The 24560-nt window shown below is 45.2% G+C and overlaps 2 protein-coding genes and 1 long non-coding RNA gene across 4 annotated transcripts in view; 1 reads left to right on the forward strand and 2 right to left on the reverse strand.

Moving 5' to 3' along the window:
- The window catches only part of ATP1B1 (ATPase Na+/K+ transporting subunit beta 1), a 36407-nt gene extending 31641 nt beyond the window's left edge, over positions 1-4766 (reverse strand). Inside the window, exon 1 of the mRNA XM_053310249.1 lies at positions 4212-4766. Within this exon, the coding sequence (XP_053166224.1) occupies positions 4212-4311 (100 nt within the window). The 5' untranslated portion in view covers positions 4312-4766. The remainder of the gene's footprint in view (positions 1-4211) is intronic.
- The window catches only part of LOC128350479 (uncharacterized), a 133351-nt gene continuing 113100 nt past the window's right edge, over positions 4310-24560 (forward strand). Inside the window, exons 1-3 of the mRNA XM_053308902.1 lie at positions 4310-4515; positions 4792-5067; positions 6231-6364. Coding sequence (XP_053164877.1) covers positions 4310-4515; positions 4792-5067; positions 6231-6364 — 616 coding nt within the window. The remainder of the gene's footprint in view (positions 4516-4791; positions 5068-6230; positions 6365-24560) is intronic.
- The window catches only part of LOC128351098 (uncharacterized), a 112597-nt gene continuing 96818 nt past the window's right edge, over positions 8782-24560 (reverse strand). For both annotated transcript variants that reach the window (XR_008319583.1, XR_008319582.1), the window contains exons 2-4: positions 12980-13137; positions 10208-10327; positions 8782-8979 (exon numbers count right to left, since the gene is read on the reverse strand). This is a non-coding gene — a long non-coding RNA (uncharacterized LOC128351098). The remainder of the gene's footprint in view (positions 8980-10207; positions 10328-12979; positions 13138-24560) is intronic.

A 24560-nucleotide genomic window follows, 5' to 3' on the forward strand; every position in this document is an offset into this window, starting at 1 on the left:
TTTCAAGAGCGTACCTCTATCTCTTACAAGCTTGAGTAGAACTCACACATTCTGGTTACATTTCGTTAAAATCAGCCAGGTTAATACAGAAGTTATGTAGGTCAGACCTTGACAAACTCTTTCTTGATCCAATAACAAGCCCCAAAAAATTAGAAACCAGACAATGGACACATGACAAGATTACCAGTCTTAGTGATGGGACACTGTGGAGGGCAGGAGTAAATGGGCTTCTCTTTATCTCCTTTACAAGTAATATACTGAGAAGAGAAACAAGGATGCCTGGGACAAACAAAGACTGCATTAAATAACTCTTCCTCTGAATATCCTAGTCTAGGTGCCACAAATGAATTTCTAGGCACCATGACTCCTTAGTGCCTGGAGTTTTTCAGGCCCTGACATAGGTGATTAAGGGATTTGTTTGTTTAAAGGAGTGGGGAGGAAGAAAATTAAGATGTATCTGTTGCTAGGGTTGCTTCTACAGAACTGCACATTTTGAAATCTGGTTGTATCACATCCTGCTTGGAATTCTTTACACTAATTAGGTGCACAGTAACATGCTGTACTTGGTGTCTCCAGGGAGCCTACAACAGGGGAAAGAGAAACACCTTCCCATGCCCAGCTTCCCTAAGCCAAAGAGGTCACAGAAACACAGTGTGTTAAAGGGGGACTCAGAGACCAAATGCAAGGCTACAGAATGTATTCTAAACAGTTCATGGTGGCTTTAGAACAAATATTCATGGAGAGTGATTGAAAAGGTTGAAGGCGGGGGAAAGCCAAGCACACCAAATGGAGAAGGTTTTCCAGTTGATAATGTGTCAGCGAGAGAGAGAACCCTATTAAAACAAGGCTCTCTCTTTTTTCCCCCAGAGGGGAGAGGCAAGTTACACACTGAGACCAGGAGCATGACAGCTTTGGCACTCTCGGGGTTAACACACTCATTGGTAACCAGGCAGCCATAGGCAATAGCTGTGACGTCAGAGAGTTGGACATTTTTTCCAGAGGACAGTCATAGGAGGTGCTCTTGTAAAGAGCCAGAGAGGAACCTGCTGACAGCAAGGTGCTGTGTTTTAGAGGAAAAACCAAAAGAGCTCTGGGGAATGAAAGGACATGTGCTCAAGCCACATTTCTAAGCAGGCTATTAATGGAAACCCACAACCTCAAAGTACACAGGCTCACCTATACTACAGGAGGCATAAATTCCAACACGAAAACACATGGATCTTTAAAAAGCAGAACATGAAGGGCTGCCTGTTAATATATGGGGCAGATGGTCAGCTGGCAGAGTGGTTCTGAAAGAGGAATCAGTGCCAGTCCTCCCAGCAACCAACAACGAGGATGAGGCCACAGCTCGATGGCAGAACATCTGCTAAGCCTGCAGTAGGACCCAGGTTCAGTTCCTGACATCTCCAGGGAGGGCAGAGAGAAATGCCTGCCTGAAGCCCTGGAGAGCTGCTGCCGGCAAGAGCAGACAACACTGAGCTGGACGGAACAACCGTCTGACTCAGTAGATGGCAGTGCAGCTTCCTATGCAACCAGATGTCTCGTCTAAAGGCGTACAGTCTCTGAAGGAGGAATCTTGCTGCTTACACACACATCGGAAGCTTGTAGTGCCTGGTGGTGCTACAACTCTCTCTGTGGGCTCCAGTTCATCTCACATCCGTGATCTGCCAGGCAAGGACATCCTTTGCATCTGCCCATTATGCCCATTCCAGCTCAGGGTCTCAACCAGGAAGCTCCGGATGTGGACAGTGGCTGGATTCAAACTGGGGAGGGTGTCAGCTAGCAGCTGTCACTGACAGCAACTCTAAGTGACTAAGAAAAGTCCTGTACCAATGTGTGAATCATTTTAAATACACTTCAACCTTTCCTCTACCCACAGCCACCCCCAAAGCACTATTTATAAACCAGCTCTTTCTAACTAAATCCATTTTCTTTTATTGCAAGCATGGCTCTCCTTAGAGTCATTTGCTGCTCTGACCTCCATATCACTAACGTTGCTAAATTTGCACAAAGAGTTTAGAAGGGAATGGAAAGTTCTAGATAAGAGGCCAGCTTCACTGATGCAGGAATCTACAGAGACACTCAAGACTGCCTGTAAAAAACCCCAGCAGAGGTAGGAGAAAAGCCAAGGACAGCCTACCCTTTCCTTCAAGGGCAGCCATATCTAATGCATTAATGCAAAAGGCCCTGAGCATGCTCCATGCTCCACACACACCCCATGTGCCCCATGGGTTTTGATTGACTTGTCCTTCGTTAACAAAGGGACTGGGGAGGAACTAGTGTTTTGTAGAGGAGCCTCTACAAAATAGTGTCGCTATTCTCTATAGCCTTCAGACAGGCTAGGAGATGAAGTTAAGGACAACTGCTCTGGTGACCACAGCTTTACAAAGGGTAATATTTTAGAAAGAATGGGAACTCATTTTTCTGCTTAAACATTATGTTGTATGCTCCATCTTTGGAGATAACCTCCCAAGGGGTAGCTGGGTGAGAGTTGCAGCAAAAACAACAAATGCTTGTGGAGCTTTAAAGACTAACCAATATATTTTAGCAGAAGTTTTCGTGGACCACAGTCCACCATCAGATGCAGGAAGTATCATCCTTAGTTGGCGTGTGTGTGTGTGTATGCATTGTACACACACACACGTATAGAATTTAAGGACATGTATGTAGGTAGAATAGCTGAGCTGCAGGTGCCTGAAAAACCTTCCTTGCCTTCAGTATTGGAGCTGGCTTGTGCAATGCAAAGTGTGATGAACCCAGGAAAGGGCCTGTGCGGCTGGACACCTAGACCAGGGAGGAGGGTAGCAGTGAAAAAAAATTAGTGTTCTGTGTTCTGAACCTCAATCTCATTCAAGTTAGGTTTAGTTGCTAGGAGACAGCCTTCAAGGACTTTGTTATTCATAAACCTCCCTCCGGCTGTTTCCCCACCACCACCTGACCTTTCTTTCTCTACCCTCGCGGCTCAACTTAGGCCTCCCCAAACGGAGAAAGGTGTGTGTGCAAAAGAAAGAGGAAGACTCCCAGGCATCTAGAAGATAAAGCCTTTGTTCATGATGCTGCTTGATAGGGCACCCCATCTTCCCCAGGGATCCCAACCAATCTCCCATTGCCTCTTGCTTGGAGAAGGTGTCACCTTGACTAACCTTGAGCTGTGATGCATTATTAACCCTTTTGAGTGGGCAGGCGGGAAAGCAACCCCGACCCTCTCCTTTGGATTAACACCACGGCCATTGGGGGAAGGGGGAGAGCCCCACACACCATCTCCGCGGAGAAGAGGGTGTCCTTTCCTCCATGCGGTGCCCTTCCTGAGCTACATGAAGGTAGCCGCAGTGGCTGCCCTGCTGATGAGGAGCAAGGGGGCAGGGGGAGGAGTAAGTAAGAGGGGTGTGTAGGGCTCCCCCTCTCTCCATCGTACCCACCCACCAACAGCCCGTGGTCACGACTCGGGTTTGACTACATCAATGCCCTTCAGCACGACCTTTGCGGGGCGGGGGGCGCAGAAAGGAAGGACGCCAAACAGCTCTCTCTAGCACAGAGGCAACAGGCTGGGCTGGCGAGACCAAAGTCAACACAGCATAGGTGGCGAAGAACACAAGATTCCTCCCATATTCCTGTCTAGACACCCAGAGCAGTCGCTTTCTCTCCTGAAGACAGGCAAGTCAGGCAGGCCAGCACTCGTGTGTATCTCTCTCTCTCACACACACACACACGCGCGCCCCCCTCTCATTTCAGCCTTATTCAGTCGATACGTTGTCAAAAGTCGCCCCGCCTGTCGGGACCAGATCATTTGAACGCTTGCTTTCATACTCATCCAATAACCAGTATTTGATTTTTTAAATTTTTCTTTTCAAAGCTGCCAAGGACGCTGGGCGTGTATTTTTAAACCTGGCAGACGCAGAATAAAGTGAGCTAGCTAGTGGAGCAAGAAAGTGACCATTAAGATTTACTCTCCGTACTCGTATCCTTGACAAGCTGCCCGCCCAGAAACTAACTCTCGTTAGCAAGGTGATCAAGGGATAGGGTTGCAATGCCAGGCATCCAAGGCAGCAAAGCTTCGTCTTCTACCCACCACCACTTACACGCGCGATGCCCGTCCCCGCGCGGACCCACCACAGGACATCTCGTGGGTTTTTGTTGGTTTGTTCCTTGGCTTTTAAAAGAGTGAGACAGCAGTAGCGAAAGGAGAAAAACGAGAGCAGGGAGATACTTACACCAGCTGCCTCCTGTCCTCCCTAGAAATTCCTTCTTTTCCGAGTTCCAGATAAATTTCTTCCAGTTGCCATCCCCTTCCTTTGCTTTCCCGCGAGCCATGAGTGAAGCTCGGCTTTGCCAGTGCCTAGCAGGAGCGAATCGGAGGAAACTCTTCTTGCCCTTAGAGAAGACCACACAGCCTCCGGAGCGTTCCCGGCTCTTCCTGCCTGCAAGTGGCTCAGGTTCTTCCAACTGCCGGCAGGCGGGGGACAGAGAAGGACGGTCTTTGTGTGCCGGCGGCGTCCCACCCGAACAAGGGCGTGCGTGTGTGTCAAATAATCCTTGGCAAGAGAGCCTTATATATGCAGCGGCACACTCGCTCGGCTGGCTGGACCTGATCCCAGCAACCGGGACGATGAGGAGGAAGAAAGCGGAGGGATTGTAAACCAGGGGGTGGGAAGGCGGAAAAAACCCAGGTCTGCCCGAGGAGACAAATTAGCCGCGTCCCCTCCCACGCGTGCTGGATATATTGCCCAACTCCTGGGGCGAGCCCCACCCACCCAAATGCCGGTAGCCAATGGGAAGGCGGGCGTGAGCGAGCGGGGAGCGTGGCTTTGGAGAGGCGGGGAGACGGACAAGTACGCGAGGAGATGGAGTGAGGCGACTGCCTGCACCGCCCCGGCACCTGCTCTCCGCTGCTTGCAGTACGGGCGGCGCGCGCAGGGACAGAAAGAGGCGAGAGTCCACCTGTAATTCCCCTAGATCAAAGCGGGAGGCAGAGCTGAGCCCTGCGGAGAAAAGGGAGCGGGAGGGAGACCGGCAGTCTCCAGGACTAGCTCGGGAATGGAGCCCTGCAGCTGAAAAGCGGCGGGGAAGGTGGGTAGGTAGGTATGTGCAGGCGGGGGCTGCCGATCCGAGCTCTGCAGCTGGCAGGAAAGGCAGCGAGGTTGAGATTGGACGGCCCCCTTGGGTGGAAGAGGCAAGCCACGGCAATTAGTCTTCGCAAAGACGCGAGCCGCACTGATGCTGTCCAGAGCCGCCGGTGGCACAGCAAAAAGGGGGAATAGCGCACGGAAGTCATGCCTAAACAGTCGTGAGGACAAAAGGGCCGGCAGGTTGAATCGATGCTGATATCCTAGCATGGTTGTCTTCCGTGTATGTGTGTGTTGGCATTTTGAATTGCAGAAGGCAAGCGGAGATAAAAAATGATGCAGTGAAGACCCAATTCAGTTACTGATCAAAGGTGGGCGTTAACACACGAAAAAGTCTCCTTGTACTGCCCGAGTCAGGAGGACCCTTGATTTGCCTTTCGGATGTCTTTTGCACGCGATTGTCAGGGGAGACAAGCTACTAGTTAGGCATGATAAAGGGGACTGGATTAAAAGACGTCTTTCAGGTCCAGATCCAGAGGCCACCCTTTCCAAAATCTCCCCCATCCTTCTGATTTTGCCCCAGACCTTTCCTCCCTTCCTCTGCTTGCTCACAGATGCTGTCCACAGAAGGTGGAGCTTTTCTGTCTGCCTGCAACGTCAGCCCTGCAGCTTTCTGCCCTGGGAATGCCCTTGCTTAGGTCAACTTCATACCTGCAGCCACCTTTCCAATTGCAGAAAGAAAGTCCTCACTCATTCAGCTATGGGACTAACCCTGCCTGCATCCAAAGGAATGCCAGTTATTGAGCAGCCAGGAGATATGAGATGTCCACCACTCTTGGTCCTGAGTGTGTAGTTTTGTTTTATAACCCTTGCTGTAAAATCTAACCACTGACTCAGAAACAAAATGGAGGAAAGCTTGGTGGGCATGGGGCCACCAGCACCCATCAGAGGTGGTGAGAGGCAGGTCTGAAAGGTAATGTTCCCTGGGGACCCAAAGAAAAATATGCATTCTTAGTGCAAAATCATTTCCTCTTTGCATTCTCTCTTCTCTCCTTCTGCCCAGATGCCTGCAGAGTCCTTGAAGCTGACCAGAAAAATTAGTACAGGGAAGCAATTTACACAAGGACACCTCTCTCACACACACCCACTCTCTTTTCCTCCTCCCAGTTTTTCTGCCTCCCTCCACCTTTCTGATTCCTGCTGTACTCCTGCTTGGTCACATGCAAATACGACAATGGAATACGTGACCGCAGCCCGTGCCAGCATGGCCTTCTCCTCTGTTTGCATTGGAACACCTGCAGGTATTTGAAGGCAAATGGTCTGGGAGTGGGGAAGCCATATGCAGCCCTGAAATACCTGCCAGAGGACAGTAAGCAGTGACTGGGGCCCCGGAGATGTAGCAACAAATGAAGAATGATCAGAGGGGAGGAGGCCACAACTAAAGCAGGGAACCCAAGGGAAAGGGGGGAGGGAGAAGGCCACTGCATTTCCTGCTCTATTTGACCTTGAAGAATGTAGGCACTGTTTTACTACTCGGAGAGCCCTGCAGGGACACATACAGAGCACACTGGTCACACCAAGGTCAGTGAGGAAAAGCTGCCCCAGATATCAATTCTACCCCCCCACACACACACAAAATCATGTGTTGATCTCTGGACCACGGTGCTTTTTCCATGGACTCCGTGGAAAAAGCCACTTATTACAAGAGCATGCAGGCAGCATGCCATCACTGCATGGCCTCTCACCTGAGAACACAGTTTCACACATTCACTTTTTTAAAAACCCAGCTGATAACAGTGACCTCCAGTCAATCTATGACCCCTTTTCTAGATGCTCAGTACAGTGCAGCTTTCAGAGTGTGATAACATCCACTGCTTCTTTCTCCTCCTCAACCACCAAAATGTAGCCCAGACATCACATGGCAATAGCAGACCAGCACCTTTAGCAATAGCAATAGCAATAGCACTTACATTTATATACCGCTCTATAGCCGGAGCTCTCTAAGCGGTTTTACAATGATTTAGCATATTGCCCCCAACATTCTGGGTACTCATTTTCCCGACCTCGGAAGGATGGAAGGCTGAGTCAACCTTGAGCCCCTGGTCAGGATCGAACTTGTAACCTTCTGGTTACAGGGCAGCAGCTTTACCACTGCGCCACCAGGGGCTCTTTAAACACAAGACTGAACACAAATAGGCCTGGGGAGGCCTGGGGAGATGCTCTTACCCCTGGACTTCCAGGCCAAAGTCCAGGGCCTCCACACCCCTTGGGGGGCCCCAAATCCCCTTTAGTCTGTCCTGGCTGGTGTGGTTGCCACACTGCCAGCCTGCACTGTGCTGGGTGGTCTAGCGTGACTGAGACCTGTGCCGGCCGCCAAGCGTTACCTCTGCTTTAGAGACAGATTGGGGAGTGGGGAAAGAAATATGTGGGATTAACACACACATGTTAAGTGGTATGTTGAAATTTTTCTGCTAATGCATATTTGCATAAAAATACCTGTTTTATATTCTTACAGTCTTGTGAGTTCAGTTGCTGTTTGTGCCCTCAAGAACCCGTGTGTGAAAAACACTGCGTGTGTCAGGGTGTATATATGTTTTCCTTCTAGCCAATTTGGGGGAGGGGGGGAACTTCCTAAAGAGCGATATTTACATTTCTAAAGAGAGCATCCCTCTTATCATGCTAATGATTCTATGTCAGTGCTTCTCCCTATTTGCTCCAGCGTTTTCAGAAAAAGTAGCTTAAAGCCAGCATTTTAAAAATCTGGAAATACGTTGAGATAAGCTAGAATTCGCATCACAAAGCCCGATTTGTGTGTGGAGTCGGTCCAAGAATCTTGAAGGGACTTCGGGGTAAGTTTGGCTGGTGTGTGAATGCACACACTCTATTCTGAAGGAGATTTGGGGTAGAAGCCTTGTGTTTAAAGCCTCCTGGGGTCATCTCTTCCTACCCAAGGCCAGCAACGCTGAGCAGGGTGGAAAAGGCTATTTAAGGTGGCAGATTGTGAGCCAGTTCTCAGGAGTGGCATGACTGCCCCTCCAGCAAATGGAAGGCCTGCAGAGAAATGAAGGTGAAACAACAGCACAACAAAAAACCAAGCATGCAAGAGTAGTTTGGCCTTATGTGTAGTGGGCTGCCTAGTGCAAAGGAGTGAATAGCAAGATGGCTCAGGTTGCCGATGACGAAGATGGCTGTATAAGGGGAGGGCGGGTACCAGTGCAGAAATAACTGGAGAAGGGGGAAACAAAGGTGCATGGGACTGTAGTAGCAGTTATTGGGCCCAACACATTTTGAATGGATATTCTCCTCAGAGGCATGGATAAAGAAAAGCAGCCTTCTGCCTTTGATAATAACTATTTAAAATGTCCTAGTGCATCCTTGAGGTTTCCTCTTCTTTTGTTTGTAAATGACAACAGTTACTCAGGATGGTAAAGAGCTCCAAAAGGCTCTCTCCTACCTAGGTAAAAAGGCAACAAAGTGGCAAATGAAGTTCAATATCTGTAAATGTAAAGTAATACACACTGGGGCAAAAAAACCATCCCAACATATACATGGATGGGATATGAACCAGTCATGACTAACCAGGAAAGAGACCTTGGGGTTGTGATGGAGAGCATTAACTCAGTGTATGGTGGCAGTGAAAAAGGCAAATTGCATACTAAAAATTATTAGGAAGTAGACTGAAACAGACAATATTGTAATGCTCCTTTGAGCAGCTGCATTTTGGAATACTGTGTACAGTTCTGGTCATCCATTAAAGAACAATGGAGAGCTGGAAAGGGTGCAGAAAAGGCAGCCAACATGAACAAGGGGGGCTGGAGTGTCTTCCCTACATGGACACATTCTCCTGCTTCACATCTTCCAGGACATGAGTCCCAGATTTAGAGCCCAGGGCTGGAAGCCCAGCCTTGGAAAGTACCTGTGGAAAAAAAAAATCACAAAAATAGGAGATGAGTTTTTTGCTTAGTTTATACACTCATACTTACTGGGTCATATCTATGATGATCCATATTCTTCATGATGAACTATTATATTCTTTTTATGAAGCAAGCCATGACAGAACATTCCATTCCATCTGCTTGTAAAAGGACAAAGTCTGCAACACTGAGGCAGTGTTTCAGTGGCCATAGAAAACAGCAGTTTGTTGGGGGTGAGCTGATGGGGGAGAATTTTGGACTTAGGGGATTGGGTTAGGGATACAAACAGGGCCATTGGGGAGGGTAAGGGGTGAACAATTGGCCCAAGCCCCACACAAGGAGGGCTCCCATCCCAAGTATAGTTCAGTATTTGAAATGATCAGATCAATCCTTTTTGTTCAAGGCAGTAACACTAATCAGTTAAAACATAACATCAGGATCAAGAGTTAGACAAGTATTTGGGGTTAAACCATTTTATTTATGTTTATTTTTCTGTGTAAACCACTTTGAAAACTTTGGCTGAAAAGCTGTATATAAATATGCATAGTAGCAGCAGCAGCTTGACCTTTGGCCTAGTTCTGACTGTGCCTCTGCCTCTTGGATCCTGATCTACCGAAACTTGACCTTTGCCCTCCCAGACTCACCAGAGACTACTTTGCCTACTTTGGGATTGGGGCAGTCCAAGATGTTTTGCTGCCCAAGGTGAAGGGCAATAGGCAGGGGTGTGACTATAATTGAGGCAATGGGTTCAAAGGGGCCCCAGCTCCTGAGGGCCCCCAGCTCCACCCCTCACGGTTTTCGTCATTATCTCTCTCACTCCAAGAGGCCACCAGGGAGATGGGTGCACACGGGCCCCCTCTCCCCTAGCCACGCCTCTGGCAATAGGATACCTCCCCATCTATGGGTGGGTGCTCAGCATCCTCAGGTCGTGTTGCCAAGGTGGCAGCAGTACCATTTAAGCACTCTCAGAGTGGGTTAGCGAGCCAGGCAGTGGTGGCGGCGGCAGGCATGTACCTAGCTCAAGCTGAGGGGGGCAGGAAAGAGGGAAGAAGAGGTGCACCCAGTAGGGTGAGGAAGGGAAAATGAGCAACTTGCCCCAATGGGGTTCATAATGGTGGCAGGGATGCTTGTGGCATTTTCCACCTTCTGCACCCCTCCTGCCTGCATCTGAGGTGACCATCTTACCCTGCCTCATGGAAGGGCTACCCCTGCTTCAGACTATGCTCTTACCTTGACTCCTGACAACTTGGAGCAGGCCCCTGTGGATGTCTGACACACATGGACTTGTTGCTCAATCCAACACACATTTCCTCTTCACTCCTCCCGACATACTTCCAATGGATTGTTTGCCTTTAAAAATAAAACAAAATAAAAATTCAAGTTCATTGCAAATGTATCCAATTAAACATTTGATTAGCACTTAAACACACACATTTCCAGACTTGAACAATTGCTCCAGAGAGAGGGCAGAAGGTGGCTTCATAATGGTCACAAGGCCCAATCAGTTAGCAAGGAGCACAGCCCTGCTTGGAGAAAGGAGGAAGTGGGTTCCTGACTGACACAAGAACCGGCCAGTCAGCACTGTGGAAATCTGACTTCTGCAGCAAACTGGATGTTAATTACATTAGTCCTTAAAATGTGTGGGAAGAATTAAGATACAATACACGCCTCAATACACCCTAAAGAAGTACCGTATTTTATGGACTATAAGACTCACTTTTTTCCTCGAAAAATATCCGCCAAAATTCAGGTGCGTCTTATATGTTTTAACAGTTTAATATGTTAAAACTCTGAAAAACTGGATTAAAATTAAGGTGCGTCTTATAGTCCGTAGCGTCTTATAGTCCGTAAAATACGGTACCTCACTCTGTACCCATATTAATGTGAATTAGTTTTCTCTCTGTGTTTTTATACTTCAACTTTCACCAGCCTAGCAGAGTGAAAACTCTTGTTTTATTTGTCTTGCTATGGCAAACAGCTCCTTTCTACTAAAGATGAAAGATTATGTGGCTGGGGTACCACTTTGAAAGCTTTTCAGAACATATTCTTTGAAACAGGTACAAGAGAAGTTGACAGACATAAGCCTCACTCAGACATTATATCAAGTGGCGACGCTGTACATATGAGCGTACACTTGGAAGCCTGCCCCCTCCCTGCACTGATGCATGGTTGCAGTGTGTGGGGGGAGGAATGGTGTTTGTTTGCAGAGACCAATGCTGTATAAGTTGTGGAGAGATTCTTCTACATCACAAGCAGGATGTTGAACATCCTGACAACACTGTAAGTTTGGAGAGCAGTGAGGGGCAGAGTTTTAGCACATGTCATAGTGGAGGGTTGGCAGAATTGTGTGAACCGCATCACATATGAGCCCTAACCAGACATTACGTTGTATCTGTGTTCAGGTGTCTGTACAGCATGCACACATACATGCTTTTGTGTGAATGATTGTACCTGTATTCATTTTGGAAGTGAATCTTGGTACAGGGCCCTCAAATGCATGGTACAGATAGAAAGTGTATTGCTGTACCTCAAAATGTGTGAATAACTGTGTGTAAATCTATACCTGTGTACACTGTACATTCACTGTACAAGTGTTGAACATAACATGTGAGTGGTTACAATAATCACATGTGATATACATACATGTATTATATACTTGTACTGGGAAGCTGCAGGCAATTGCAGTTTCTCAGTAGGGATGTGCACGGACAGGTTTGGAGGCCCTTTTACGGGCCTCCAAACTGGTTCGAACCTTGCCTGGCTCGAGGGTTCGGTGGCGGGGTGGGAGGGTGGCGGCTTTAAGGGTGGGGGAGGATGCACTCCCCCCCCCCGCCACTGGGTTTTCTCCGCCGGCACACATCTCCCTAAAAGCCCATCGGGGCGGCAGCATACCTCCCTTCAGCCCCGCTCCGACGTTATCCGGAAGTCACCAGAAGTAGTAGCTGCTGCGACTGTGCGCACCACACTCGCGTGCACACGTTGCACACATCACGCGCGCATACCCAACGTGCACATGCAATGCGTGCAGTCTCAGCTACTACTTCCAGTGACTTCTGGATAATGTCGGAGCGGGGCAGCACCTAGAGAGGTACGCTGCCCGCCCAATGGGCTTTTAGGCAGACTTGTGCCAGCAGGGGAAAGACAGCAGGTGGGGGGAGTGCATCCTCCCCTGCCCTTAAAGCCCCCCCGCCCCCGCCATCAAACCAGGTCCTGCCAATTCCGTGCACATCCCTATTTCTCAAAGCGTGTGTGTGTGTGTGTGTGTGTGTGTGTGTAGTTTGTGTGTGTGTGAATAACTCTTATCTGTGTATATATATATGTACCTGTGTACACTGTACACTCATTGTACAAGGGTTGTACACACACACACACACACACACACACACACACACACACTTACTTTTATTTATTACATTTTTATTATGCTGCTTTTCTATCCAAAGGGTGCACAAAGTGCACCTGCACAGTTAAATACAGTTTAAGCATCAAATAAATAAAAGAATACAGTATCCTGACATGAGAATCAATGGGGACTTTAAAGGGAGTACAGAATTATTACATGCTATTGTCTACACACAATATTCATGCAATTTCCTGCATGAAAATGATTGATTTATAGAAATTGCATAATATTTAAAGCACATACGAGGAAAATATAACCCTGACAAACAAAGGCCAATTGTCCTAGGAATTGCTTCTTAGTTGTACTGGACTGTTTCTAGAAGTCACAGTGTAATGTACAGCAGCCTGATGAAAGCTTATTTTGTTAATTAAAAAATGTGCCCTTTATCCAAAATATTTCCCTTTACAAAATATGAGGGAAGGGGAGAGTTTGTCTTCTCACGGAAAAAAGTTCCTACTCTATTAAATGTTTCAGGAAATGCGGTTTGTTTTAGCTTAACATTTTGCAAATTGTACCTTTTTGCTAGGGCTGTTTAAAAAAGAAAATTCAGGTATGTGAGTGTAATTCACAACCATAGAATGCACCGCTAGAACACATACCTGTGCATTTTGCTTGTCTGTGCACATATCCTCTGTTGTCTAGATGAACATTCCATACTGTTTAAGTGTGCACAGAGTGGGAGAAAATCCTCAAAACTGGGAATTTTGACAACTCGGTTGCAGGAGACTTATATTCATTGCCTGTGTAGCAGTGGAGCCTGTGGAAAGCGTTTTTGACAAGGGGAGGAAAAATGAGTACACTTGATCATAGTCTGGATTCTAGAGGAGCCTGGAGTACTCACTTTACTTTTCTCATTATCATCAAGCACTTTTTACATAATCTAACATAATATAACTTTTGCATAACTTGAATTTTTGAACTGCACAGATGTTATTTTAGAACTGCACATTTTGCATCTAGTTGCAAACTGCCCTGGGCCATTTTTTGAAGGGCAGTATATAAATCAAACAAACACACAAACAAATAGTTGCAAATTAGTAAAAAGCCCAGCTTCTTGCTTAATACAGAGGCAAATTCTCACACAGAAAAACACAGATTTTCTCCAAAAAATTACTTTAAGGCACCAAGCGAATAACTTTTGAGGAGTGCTGGCATTTCTGTGGCAGTTAGCCAGTACAAAGATGGACAGCCAGAGCTAAACCAGGGTTTGGCAGCTGGAGCCTCCCAAATCCCTCCTAAGCTTAGTAATGGCTAAAAATCACTATCATCTGCTGTCAATGTGAGATTAATTGTGGCAGTATCCACTCAGTCCCTATTGAAAGTGATGAAACATGTTATAATTCTGCTCCTTCATAATTCACTCCCAAGGACATGGTTTTTTCCCTTGAGAAAATGTTATACTGCAGTAGGCAAAAATGTACACTTTTATAAACTTGTGGATAAAAGGTTAAGATAAATTGGGAAAATATCAGTCAGAGGACTCAGAACTGATCTGAGTATGGACTTTTGGGTTAGAAGACAATCTTTCCTTCTTCCACATATTTGTTAAATGGGGAACTTGAATTTTAAAATGGCATATTTTTCCAAGTACAGGAGGAATGTGTTGTATTGGAAACAACCCTACCACACTGCTTCCTGACTAGGAATAATTGGTAACCTGTTGATACTACATTTTCTCACTAGGTCTACAGCATGGGTGATGTATTCGGAGTCATAGAGCTCCACACTGTGCATGATATTAAACATGCGGTTGCCCTTTCGTGATTGGCCTTTTGGGGCTGCTAAGGACCTGAACCCAAAGGCGGATTACCTCAGAGGCAATAGAGGCAATTGCCTATGGCGGCAAATCCTGAAAGAGTGGCAAGTTAAATCTTTTTAAAAAACTTTTTTTAACTTTTAACACTGCCATTGTGCAGCAGCAAGAGCTCCTAGTGGGCCCGCCCACCTCCCAAATCCTGTCAGGCAGGGTGAGTGCAGGCGGTGGTGGCGAGAGACTTCCTCACACGGGCCGACCTTCCTCCCAAATGACAGAGGTCAAACCGATTTGGGCAGGGGCGTAACTATAATAGGGCAAGGGGAGACAGTTGTCTGGGGGCCCACTGCCTTGGGGGGCCCCCAGAGGCAAGTCACATGACTGACTCCCCCAGCCGCACACCCACCCGGGCTTCCTTCGATTGTATTCATCCTCCAAAACTGATGTGCGTGTTAAGGCCTGGAGCTACCAGAATAGCATGTCCTTCTCAAGTACCATTAAATGACTTGCATCGTCCACAATTACAAAACCTTAAAAAAAAAATGTAGGATGATGTTCTATTGTGGCACATAGGTGTGTGTGTGTGTGTGTGTGTGTGTGTGTGTGTGTGTGTGTGTGTGTGTACACACACAATTTTACTATGCTTTTTGTTACCACTATTCAGCCTCATTTAAGATTACTTTACTTCATGAGCTGAGCTTCAGTGAGGGGGGCCCCCATTTTAAAATCTTGTCTCTGGGCCCACTCCAACCTTGCTATGCCCCTGGATTTGGGCCTTCTGTGCACATGCGTGCATGCTCAGAAGGCTGAAATCAGCCCAATCTCTGTCATTTGAGAGGAAGGCGGGCCAGTGTGAGGAGGTATCTCGCCGCTGTCTCCACCAGCCATGCCCAGGGCCATGCCCACTGACAATCCTGTCGGGCCATGTGATCTTTGCATTTCCTTTTATTTTCCCCAGAAGGGAGCTCCTTGAATCAGAATTCAAGCTCCTTGAATCAGAATTCAAGTTGGCCCTCACATCCTGATACATAATGACCTACTCAGTAAAGGGTTTTCATCCTAAAAGTGATCTTTGCATTTCCTGAGTCAATAAGTTAGAACACACTGCAAAAGACACTGAATGAATGGTATTCAGAAAGACACAATCCATAAAATAAAAGGCATTATTAGCACTAGTTGTGGAAGTGCCCTTAGTATGGCATAGCAAAGGGTAGAACTTAAACTCACATCTACTTTTGTGCCAGTGGGACCTCGGTCTGCATCTGTCAGCTTGTGGTTACACTGTAAGATAGCTGCAATCCCTATGAATTAGCCCAGGGAACCCTCATGTTGGGCCAAGTGAGAGCCACATTTATGAAGTGCCTACTTTCTTAATATTAAAAATATTAAATTTTAAATTAATATTAAAAAGCAGACATTATTAATACAAATCAATGTAGCTGCAGGACAGATAGAAATATTTTATTTGCAATCCACTGGAAGGCTGCCTTGTCCTAAATGCACCTGCTAAATAGTTTTATTTATTTATTTAACATATTTTTCTACTGCCCAAAACCTATGTCTCTGGGCAGTTTACAACAAAACAAAATACATGGCATCAGAAAAGTTAAAACATTAGTTAACAAAACAAACGACAACAGAAAAAATTAAAACATTAGTTAAAATAAATGACAGCAGAAAAAGTTAAAACATTACAATTTAAAACTTCAGTGTTTTAAAACAATGTTGAAACTATTAAAACAATATTTAATTTAAAGCCTGAGTGAACAGATGCATCTTTAAATATTTTAAAAAATCTTTTAAGTTAAATAAAATTTAAATAAAATCTAGTTAAGATATCCGTCTAAACCTCTTTTCTGAGTCCCACACTTTCTGAAATTAAGCAGGTGGCTTTGAGGGTGGGCCGGCAGGATCTTCTTCATGGTGGCACCCAATCTGTGGAACTCCCTAGAATCATAAACGTTGGAAGAGGCCTTCGAGGTCTTCTACTCCTTCTAGGTGCCCTTTGGCTATGTCTAATTCAGGCATTTATGCACCTTGAGACCCTGAGACTTTAGCAAGGTGAGATATTAAATGTTCAAATATAGATCGATCGATCGATCGATCGATCGATAGATAGATACTAATTCTAAAGGCAAGGCCAGCAAAAGCACAGAGCAGGAGAAATGTCTGACAAACTCAATGATTAAGAGGGTTATATTTCTATAATAAATTGCTGGCTACATTATTTCTCGCATACATTTAAGTTAAAGACTGGGCATGTGGTTTTCTTGGTGAGCTTTCAAGATAGTCCTTTGCATAACATTGCATTAACATTGCATAGTTAAATGTTTCCTTTGTAACTACATTCTGTTTCCTCTGTTACGCTTCCTTCTCCCTGGGACCTAGAAACCATGCAGGGCTAAAAAGAAACAGGCGTGAGACTTTTACAGTGCACAGTGGCAGGGAGATTCCCCTGTTCTACAACCAGTTTTTCAAAAAGCAAACATTCTTCAGAGCACTCTCTCTCTCTCTCTCTCTCTCTCTCTATATATATATATATATATATATATAACACTTTATATTTAACCTTATATATAGTTATATATAAACTTTTCAACAGAACAGTTCTCAAAGCAGTTTATAAATAAAATAATAATAATGTCCCCTGTCCCGAAAGGGCTCACAATCTAAAAATGGGGAAAAGAGTAGACTCCAGTAACAGCTGCAGGAGGGATGCTGTGTTGGGATTAGTTAAACTTTTTGTTACTTATTTTGCAAAGAGACTGTTCTTGTATCTCTGAAGATGCATGACACAGAAGGCCCATTCACACATCATACAAGTGCTTAGTGTACACGGGTACAGATCTGTTCACAGGTACAGTCATTCACATATTATGCAGGTTGCAGCAGTACACCTCCTATACCATGTACCATGCATTTGAAGAGCTTGTAATCAGGTTCTCTTTTAAAATGAACACAGGTGCAATCATTCACACAAACACGTGTATGAGTGTACAGATATCTGTACACTTGTACAGCATAATGTCTGAATTGGGTTATGAGGTGTGGCAGATCTGAATCTTTGAACACAGTAAAGTCATGGCAGGAATTGGAGAGCAATTTCCAGCAGAGAAGTGATGGGGCACAGGAACTTTTCCACCCTGCAGCTTCTCCCTTGCAGCTCTTCACTATAGCTAATTTCCCTTCAGTTGGGCTCTAAGGCCCAGTATGAGATCTGCTGTAGGGGGATCAGTGAGGAAGAGCTGCAGGGGGTGGAGTGTGGTGGAGGTAGACTTCCACACCCCCTCCTACAGATATGTCTCAGTTAGATATCCCCCTTCCATCCAGCCCTGATGTTTGGCAGTGACTTATGTTTGAAGACAGAGCCATGCCACCACCACAGGTAATTCTACTGCCCTTAGAATCTGCCACATGATGCAAACACTGGAATGAACGGGAACCAGAGAATTATAGAGTTGGAAGGGACCTTAGGGATCTTCTAGTCATAAAATTGAAAAAGTTGTTGAAAACGGAGATGTGAAAATATTATGGGACTTCTGACTACAAACAGACAAACATCTGCCACACAATACACCAGATATAACTGTAGTCGAGAAGAAAGAAAAACAAGTGAAAATAATTGACATAGCAATACCAGGGGGTAGCAGAATAGAAGAAAAAGAAATAGAAAAAAAAATCACCAAATACGAAGATCTACAAACTGAAATTGAAAGGCTGTGGCAGAAGAAGACCAAAATAATCCCAGTGGTAATTGGTGTCCTAGGTACAATTCCAAAAGACCTTGAAGAGCACCTCAACACCATAGGGCCACAGAAATCACCACCACCCAATTACAAAAAGCAACTTTACTGGGAACAGCCTATATTCTGAGACGATATCTATAATAAACAACAGTATTGATGATAAAATTCAGCCATCCCAGGTCCTTGGGAAGGACTCGATGTCTGGATAAAACAAACCAGTCAATAACACCTGTCTGACAGTGTTAATAATAATAATAATAATACCTGGCAATGGCTTAAGAATGGCAACTTGAAGAAAGAAACAGAGGGTTTAATACTTGCTGCACTAAGAACAAATGCAATAAGAGCAAAAGTAGAAAAATCAACGACAAACAGCAAGTGCCGCCTTTGTAAAGAAGCAGATGAAACTGTGGACCACCTAATCAGCTGTTGTAAAAAGATCGCACAGAGTGACTGCAAACAAAGGCATGACAAGGTAGCAGGGATGATACATTGAAACATCTGCAAAAAAATACAAGCTACCTGTAGCCAAAAATTGGTGGGACCATAAAATTGAAAAAGTTGTCGAAAATGAAGATGCAAAAATATTATGAGACTTCCGACTACAAACAGACAAACATCTGACACATAATACACCAGATATAACTGTAGTCAAGAAGAAAGAAAAACAAGTCAAAATAATCGACATAGCAATACCAGGGGATAGCAGTATAGAAGAAAAAGAAATAGAAAAAAATAACCAAATACAAAGATCTACAAATTGAAATGAAAAGGCTGCGGCAGAAAAAGACCAAAATAATCCCAGTGTTAATTGGCGCCCTAGGTGCAATTCCAAAACAACTTGAAGAGCACCTCAACACCATAGGGGCCGCAGAAATCACCATCAGCCAATTACAAAAAGCAACATTGCTGGGAACAGCCTATATTCTGCGACGATATCTATAATAATAACAGCAACAACATTGATAATAAAATTCAGCCATCCCAGGTCCTTGGGATGGATTCGGTGTCTGGATAAAACAAACCAGCCAATAACACCTGTCTGACTGTGTAAACAACAACAACAATAATAAATACTTGATGATGATGATGGTGATGATTGATGATAAAATAAAACAAGTTACTTTTTTCAACAAAAGTACTCAAAGCAGTTTACACAGCAAAATAAACAGGAATGAGAAGGTGGTTCCTCATCCCAGAGGCTCACAGTATAAAAACCACAAGGTAGACCCCAGTGAGAGTTTACACAGCAAGATAAACAGGAATGAGAAGGTGGTTCCTCATCCCAGAGGCTCACAGTATAAAAACCACAAGGTAGACCCCAGTGAGAGCCCCTGAAGCAGGCCTGCTCAACTTAGGCCTTCCAGCTGTTTTTGGACTACAGCCCCCATAATCCCCAGCCACAGTGGCCAATAGCCAGGGATTATGGGAATTGTAGGCCAACATCTGCAGAAGGGCTGAAGTTGAGCAGCCCTGCCCTGAAGGAACACACTGTCAGAATTGGATAGGGACAGTTGCACTCCCCTGCTAACTATAAGAGAATCATCACTTTAAAAGGTGCCCCATTGGCCAGTTAGAGAGCCCACCATTGACAATGGAACAGTCTGCCTCATGCAAACAGCTCTTACAATTTTGAAATTCCTCCTAATATCTAGCTTGAATATATTTTCTTGTAATTTTAGGCCATTGGCTCTAGTCCTGCCCTCAGGAGCAACAGAGAACAAGTCTGCTCTTCTTTGTGACAGCCCTTCAGATACTTGAAGACTCTTCTCATATCTCAAGTAATGGTCTGTCCTTCAGGCTAACCATCCCCAGCACCTTCAACCGTTAGTCATGGGACTTGATTTCCAGACCCCTCGCCATCTTGGTTGCCCTTCTCTGAACCTGTCCCAGTTTATCAACATCTTTCTTAAAATTCAGTGCCCAGAACTAGTTTGAATAAAAGCTTCTGCTTCAGAATTCACCATTACTTATTTTTCCAAACAAACTTTACAGGCTGACCAAATAAAGTGATAAGGGGTGTGTAGGATACCTGGGGTATCTTGTGGGTTGTATGCACATTCACAGGCATAGTTATTTTCCACTGCAGCCCAGAAAATAAGTATGCCAAAGAGCAAGAACGACAGTATCTCCAGTGGAATAACACCAGCCACAAGTCAGTGTCTAGGTATGTATCAACAATTTCAATTACTCTTGTGAGTGCAATACTGTGCCAGATTATCTATCTATCTATCTATCTATCTATCTATCTATCTATTCAATTTCTATATCGCCCTTCCAAAAATGGCTCAGGGCGGTTTACACAGAGAAATAATAAATAAATAAGATAGTTCCCTGTCCCCAAAGGGCTCACAATCTAAAAAGAAACATAAAAGAAACACCAGCAACAGTCACTGGAGGTACTGTGCTGGGGGTGGATAGGGCCAGTTACTCTCCTCCTGCTAAATAAAGAGAATTACCACATTAAAAGGTGCCTCTTTGCTCAGTTAGCAGGGGTATTTAAAATATGTTTACCCAACTTTTCTATCCATTAAGATCCACAAGGTGGCTTAACAGTAATATAAAAAAGTACAATGGAAATATAACAGAACAGCCACACCTTAACTCCAGCAGCAGTAAAAAGCATGCTATAGACAGACAGGGCATAGTGATTATGCTTAGGACCGAGTTACCCGGGAGAGCGCCTTTTTCTGCATAATCCCCACCGCACATTGAGATCATCGAGAGAGGCTGGCTTGTCTGGCAGTGACTTGGGAGCGGGCCTTCTTTGTAGTTGCTCCTAGGCTGTGAAATGCGCTTCCTATAGACATTCATGGCTTAACATCTTTGCCAGCCTTCAAAAGAGTCCTTAAGACAAAAAATTTTCAGCCAGGATTTTAGTAAACTCTGAATGTTGTAATTATTCAAATGGCTATTTTTAAAGGTTTGTTTTGTTTTACTTGTGCTTATTTTTGTGAACTGCCGAGAGCCATTAGAGTCAGGTGGTATATAAAATAAATAAATAAATAAATAAATAAAATAATACATTATCTATCTACCGCCTTTACTTCAAATGCTCTCTGAAATACAGTGTAAGAATCTTAAACTGCTGTCTGAACCCCATTAATGAAGGAGCTAGGCAAGTCTACCTATAGGTAAGCAGTTTCACAATTTAGGTACCAGCACTTAATGGCACAGCGGGGAAATGACTTGACTAGCAAGCCAGAGGTTGCCGGTTCGAATCCTTCTGGTATGTTTCCCAGACTATAAAAAACACCTATATCAGGCAGCAGCGATACAGGAAGATGCTGAAAGGCATTATCTCATACTGCACGGGAGGAGGCAATGGCAAACCCCTCCTGTATTCCACCCAGAGGTGCACCTAGGTAATTTTGGAGCCTGGATCTAAAGGCCTTTGGAGGCCCCCCTTCCCCTGCAAATTAAGCATCATCATGCTCCGCCAGGTGACCACACCACCTGGGACAGACTAAAGAGGATTTGGGGGCCCCCAGGGGCTGTGAAAAGGGAAATGCCGGATGTTCAGGCTGGTTTCAGAAAAGGCTGAGGAACAAAAGACATCACTGCTGATGCACGCTAGATAATAAGCCAAAGAATACCAGAAAGAAGTCAATATATGCTTTATTGACTACAGAAAAGCCTCCAATCGTGTCGACCATGTCAAGTTGTGGACTATCCGTGGGAAAATGGGCATCCCAGAACATCTCATTGTTCTCATGAGAAACCTATACACAGGGCAGGAAGCCACAGTCCAGACGGAACATGGTAAAACAGACTGGTTCCAGATTGGCAAAGGAGTAAGACAAGGCTGTCTACTTTCACCTTCTTTATTCAATTTGTATGCTGAACATATACTGAGAGAAGCTGGATTGGAAGAAGATGAGCGTGGTTTTAGAGCTGGAGGAAGAAACATCAATAACCTGCGCTACGCTGATGACACCACTCTGATAGCTGAGAATGCGGATGATCTGCAAGCTCTAGTAATGAAAGTCAAGAAACACAGTGAAAAGACTAAACTAATGACAATGGGTACAGCAACCAGCCTCAGAATTGACAATGAAGACATTGATGGATAGCTTCTGCCTTTTAGAACAGACCATCAACAGTAAAGGATCCAGCAGTCAAGAAATATGCAGCAGACTAGCACTTGCTAGGGTTGCAATGAAGGCCTTGGAAAGGATATTTAGATGCCATGACATGTCTACATCTACAAAGATTAGAATTGTTTGAACAATAGTTTTCCCCATGACACTCTATGGATGTGAAAGCTGGACTTTGAAGAAGCAAGATAGAAAAAGCATTGATGCTTTTTAACGTTGGTGCTGGAGAAGACGTTCGAGGATACTATGGATAGCCAGGAAAACAAACAAATGGATCATAGAGAAAACCAAGCCAGAATTTTCATTCTAGGCACAAATAACCAGGCTCAAACTAAGATACTTCGCACACATTATGCGAAAACCCAGCTCCCTTGAGAAGTCTGAAAAGTTGAAAGAAAGAGTAGAAGAGGACGACCAGCAGCAAGGTGGATGGACTCGATTACGACAGCAATGAATGCACCACTGAGAGACCTTAAAGGCCAAGTTGAAGACAGATCATCCTGGAGAGAATCTATCTATGTGGTTGCTAAGAGTCGACACCAACTTGATAGCACTTAATCAATCGATCATCAATCAATCAATCAATCAATCAATCAATCAATCAGGGGCTGTGGAGGTCCTGGACTTTGGCCCCGAAGTCCAGGGGTAAGAGTGCCTCTGAATCTACCAAAGACAACCACAGGGCTCTGTGGCCGCCCAGAGTTGACATCAACTCGACTACACATGTTACCTTAACTTTTACTTAAAAGGCACTATCATATGTAACTACACACACTTTGCTTCAGAAAACAACAGGGAACAGAGAGCAGGAAGACTATCTGTGTAATCAGACCTAAATGAATTAGTAAGTTCCTATGGCTGAAGGCAGTTCTTGAGATATCCTAGCCCCAGATGGTGGATTACAGTCACTAACCTGAAGCATCAGGCTTACTATGACTATTTTTCAAAGTCAAGAGTTGTGGCTGGGTCTTTAGGAGAGATTTCAGAGGGTCTACAAGTGCAGTTTCTCTCTAGGTGATATCGTAAAGACAGGGAAAAGCTGCAGCTTTTGGATGTGAATTATCCTGCTTTACTCCACAGCTCTTAAAGGGAAGAATAGGACCAGCGTAATCAGTTCGTGTTATTCAGAGATGGCCATCAGGCCTCTTTTTGAAAGCCTCCAGCGAAGGAAAATCTACCAGTGCATAAGGCAGACTGTTTCACTGTTGAATAGCTCTCACAGTTAGTGAATTTCTCCTAATGTCTAGCCTGAATCTGCTCTCTTGTCATTTCAGCCCTGTAATTAAAAACCCAAGGGAGTACAAAATGTGAAAATCAAACAGGCTGCCTACCAAGCAACAGGACTCGGATTGCTGTGAAGGGCAACCAGCCATCATTAGCCAAGGTCCAGAAAGAAAAGAACAGTGATGAGCTGTACCTTTCCTGTCACAAGGTGCGTGAATAAGGTCATGCAAGGCTACAGCAACAGATACTGTAAATACTTGTGAGCAGCCTGCTGATCTCCCAGACATTTTTTGAAATGGTCTGAAAAAACACACTTGAAGACACTTTTACCTCAGCATGCAGATGTGCCCTTTGACACACGTTTGATGACAAAACCCAAGGTAATAAGGGAACAAGGACTCAAGCCTGCATGGAAGCATCATACTATGGCCTGTAGTTCCTGTGGCCCACATGTTGCAGAGCCATAGGGAATAAAAGAAGGTCTGTGACCTTACAGAGAGGCTGCAGGGTATCTGTGGTGAAGCGTATCCGTTGTTCTGCAGCTGAGTGAACAACAGACCGTTGTTCTGCAGCTGAGTGCAGGTGGAGGGGGAGGGGGAAGCGATTTTTCGCTTCTCTCCTCTCCCTCCCAAAGTCCTTTTTGCTTGCAGAAATATGACCCTGAGGTTTGTGCAGCTTCATAGAAGCTGCTCCATTTGGCTATCATGGCGCTAGACTAGACCCTACAACGGGGTCAGGACATAGCTCAGAAGGTATGTCCTTCCACACTTCCTGCATCCTGACAGTGCAGTCCTTAGGCAGACAGCAGGGTGCCACTCACATTTCCAATGCTTTGCTTTGAATTTAATCGCTGCAAAATAGAGCTAGGATGTCGTATATCCGGCACAAAGAATTTGCTGTATTGTCGAATTGTTAGTTGCTGCGAGACTGCTCCCCCTACTGTTTATGATCCAAATGCGACTTGCCCAAACGGAGGCATTTTGCTGCTGAAGAGCAGCTAGTCTGGAAAGCGCCCCCATGACCAATAGCAGCTGATATCCTCCATGGATTTCTCTCATTTTTAGGAACGTTGCCAAATACTGAGTCAAACCATTGGACAATCTAGCTCAGTATTGCCTACCCAGACTGGCAGCAGCTTCTCCAAGGTTGCAGGCAGGATTCTCTCTCAGCCCTATTGTGGAGATGCCAGGGAGGGAACTTGAAGCCTTCTGCTTGCAAGCCTGCAGATGCTCTTTTCAGAGCGGCCCAATCCCCTGAGGGGAATATCTAACAGTGCTCACACACACACGTAGTCTCCCATTCAAATGCAACCAGGGTGGTCCCTGCTTAGCAAAGGGGACAATTCATACTTGCTACCACA

Source organism: Hemicordylus capensis, chromosome 3, assembly GCF_027244095.1.
Source record: "Hemicordylus capensis ecotype Gifberg chromosome 3, rHemCap1.1.pri, whole genome shotgun sequence".
In the NCBI taxonomy this organism is placed as follows: domain Eukaryota; kingdom Metazoa; phylum Chordata; class Lepidosauria; order Squamata; family Cordylidae; genus Hemicordylus; species Hemicordylus capensis.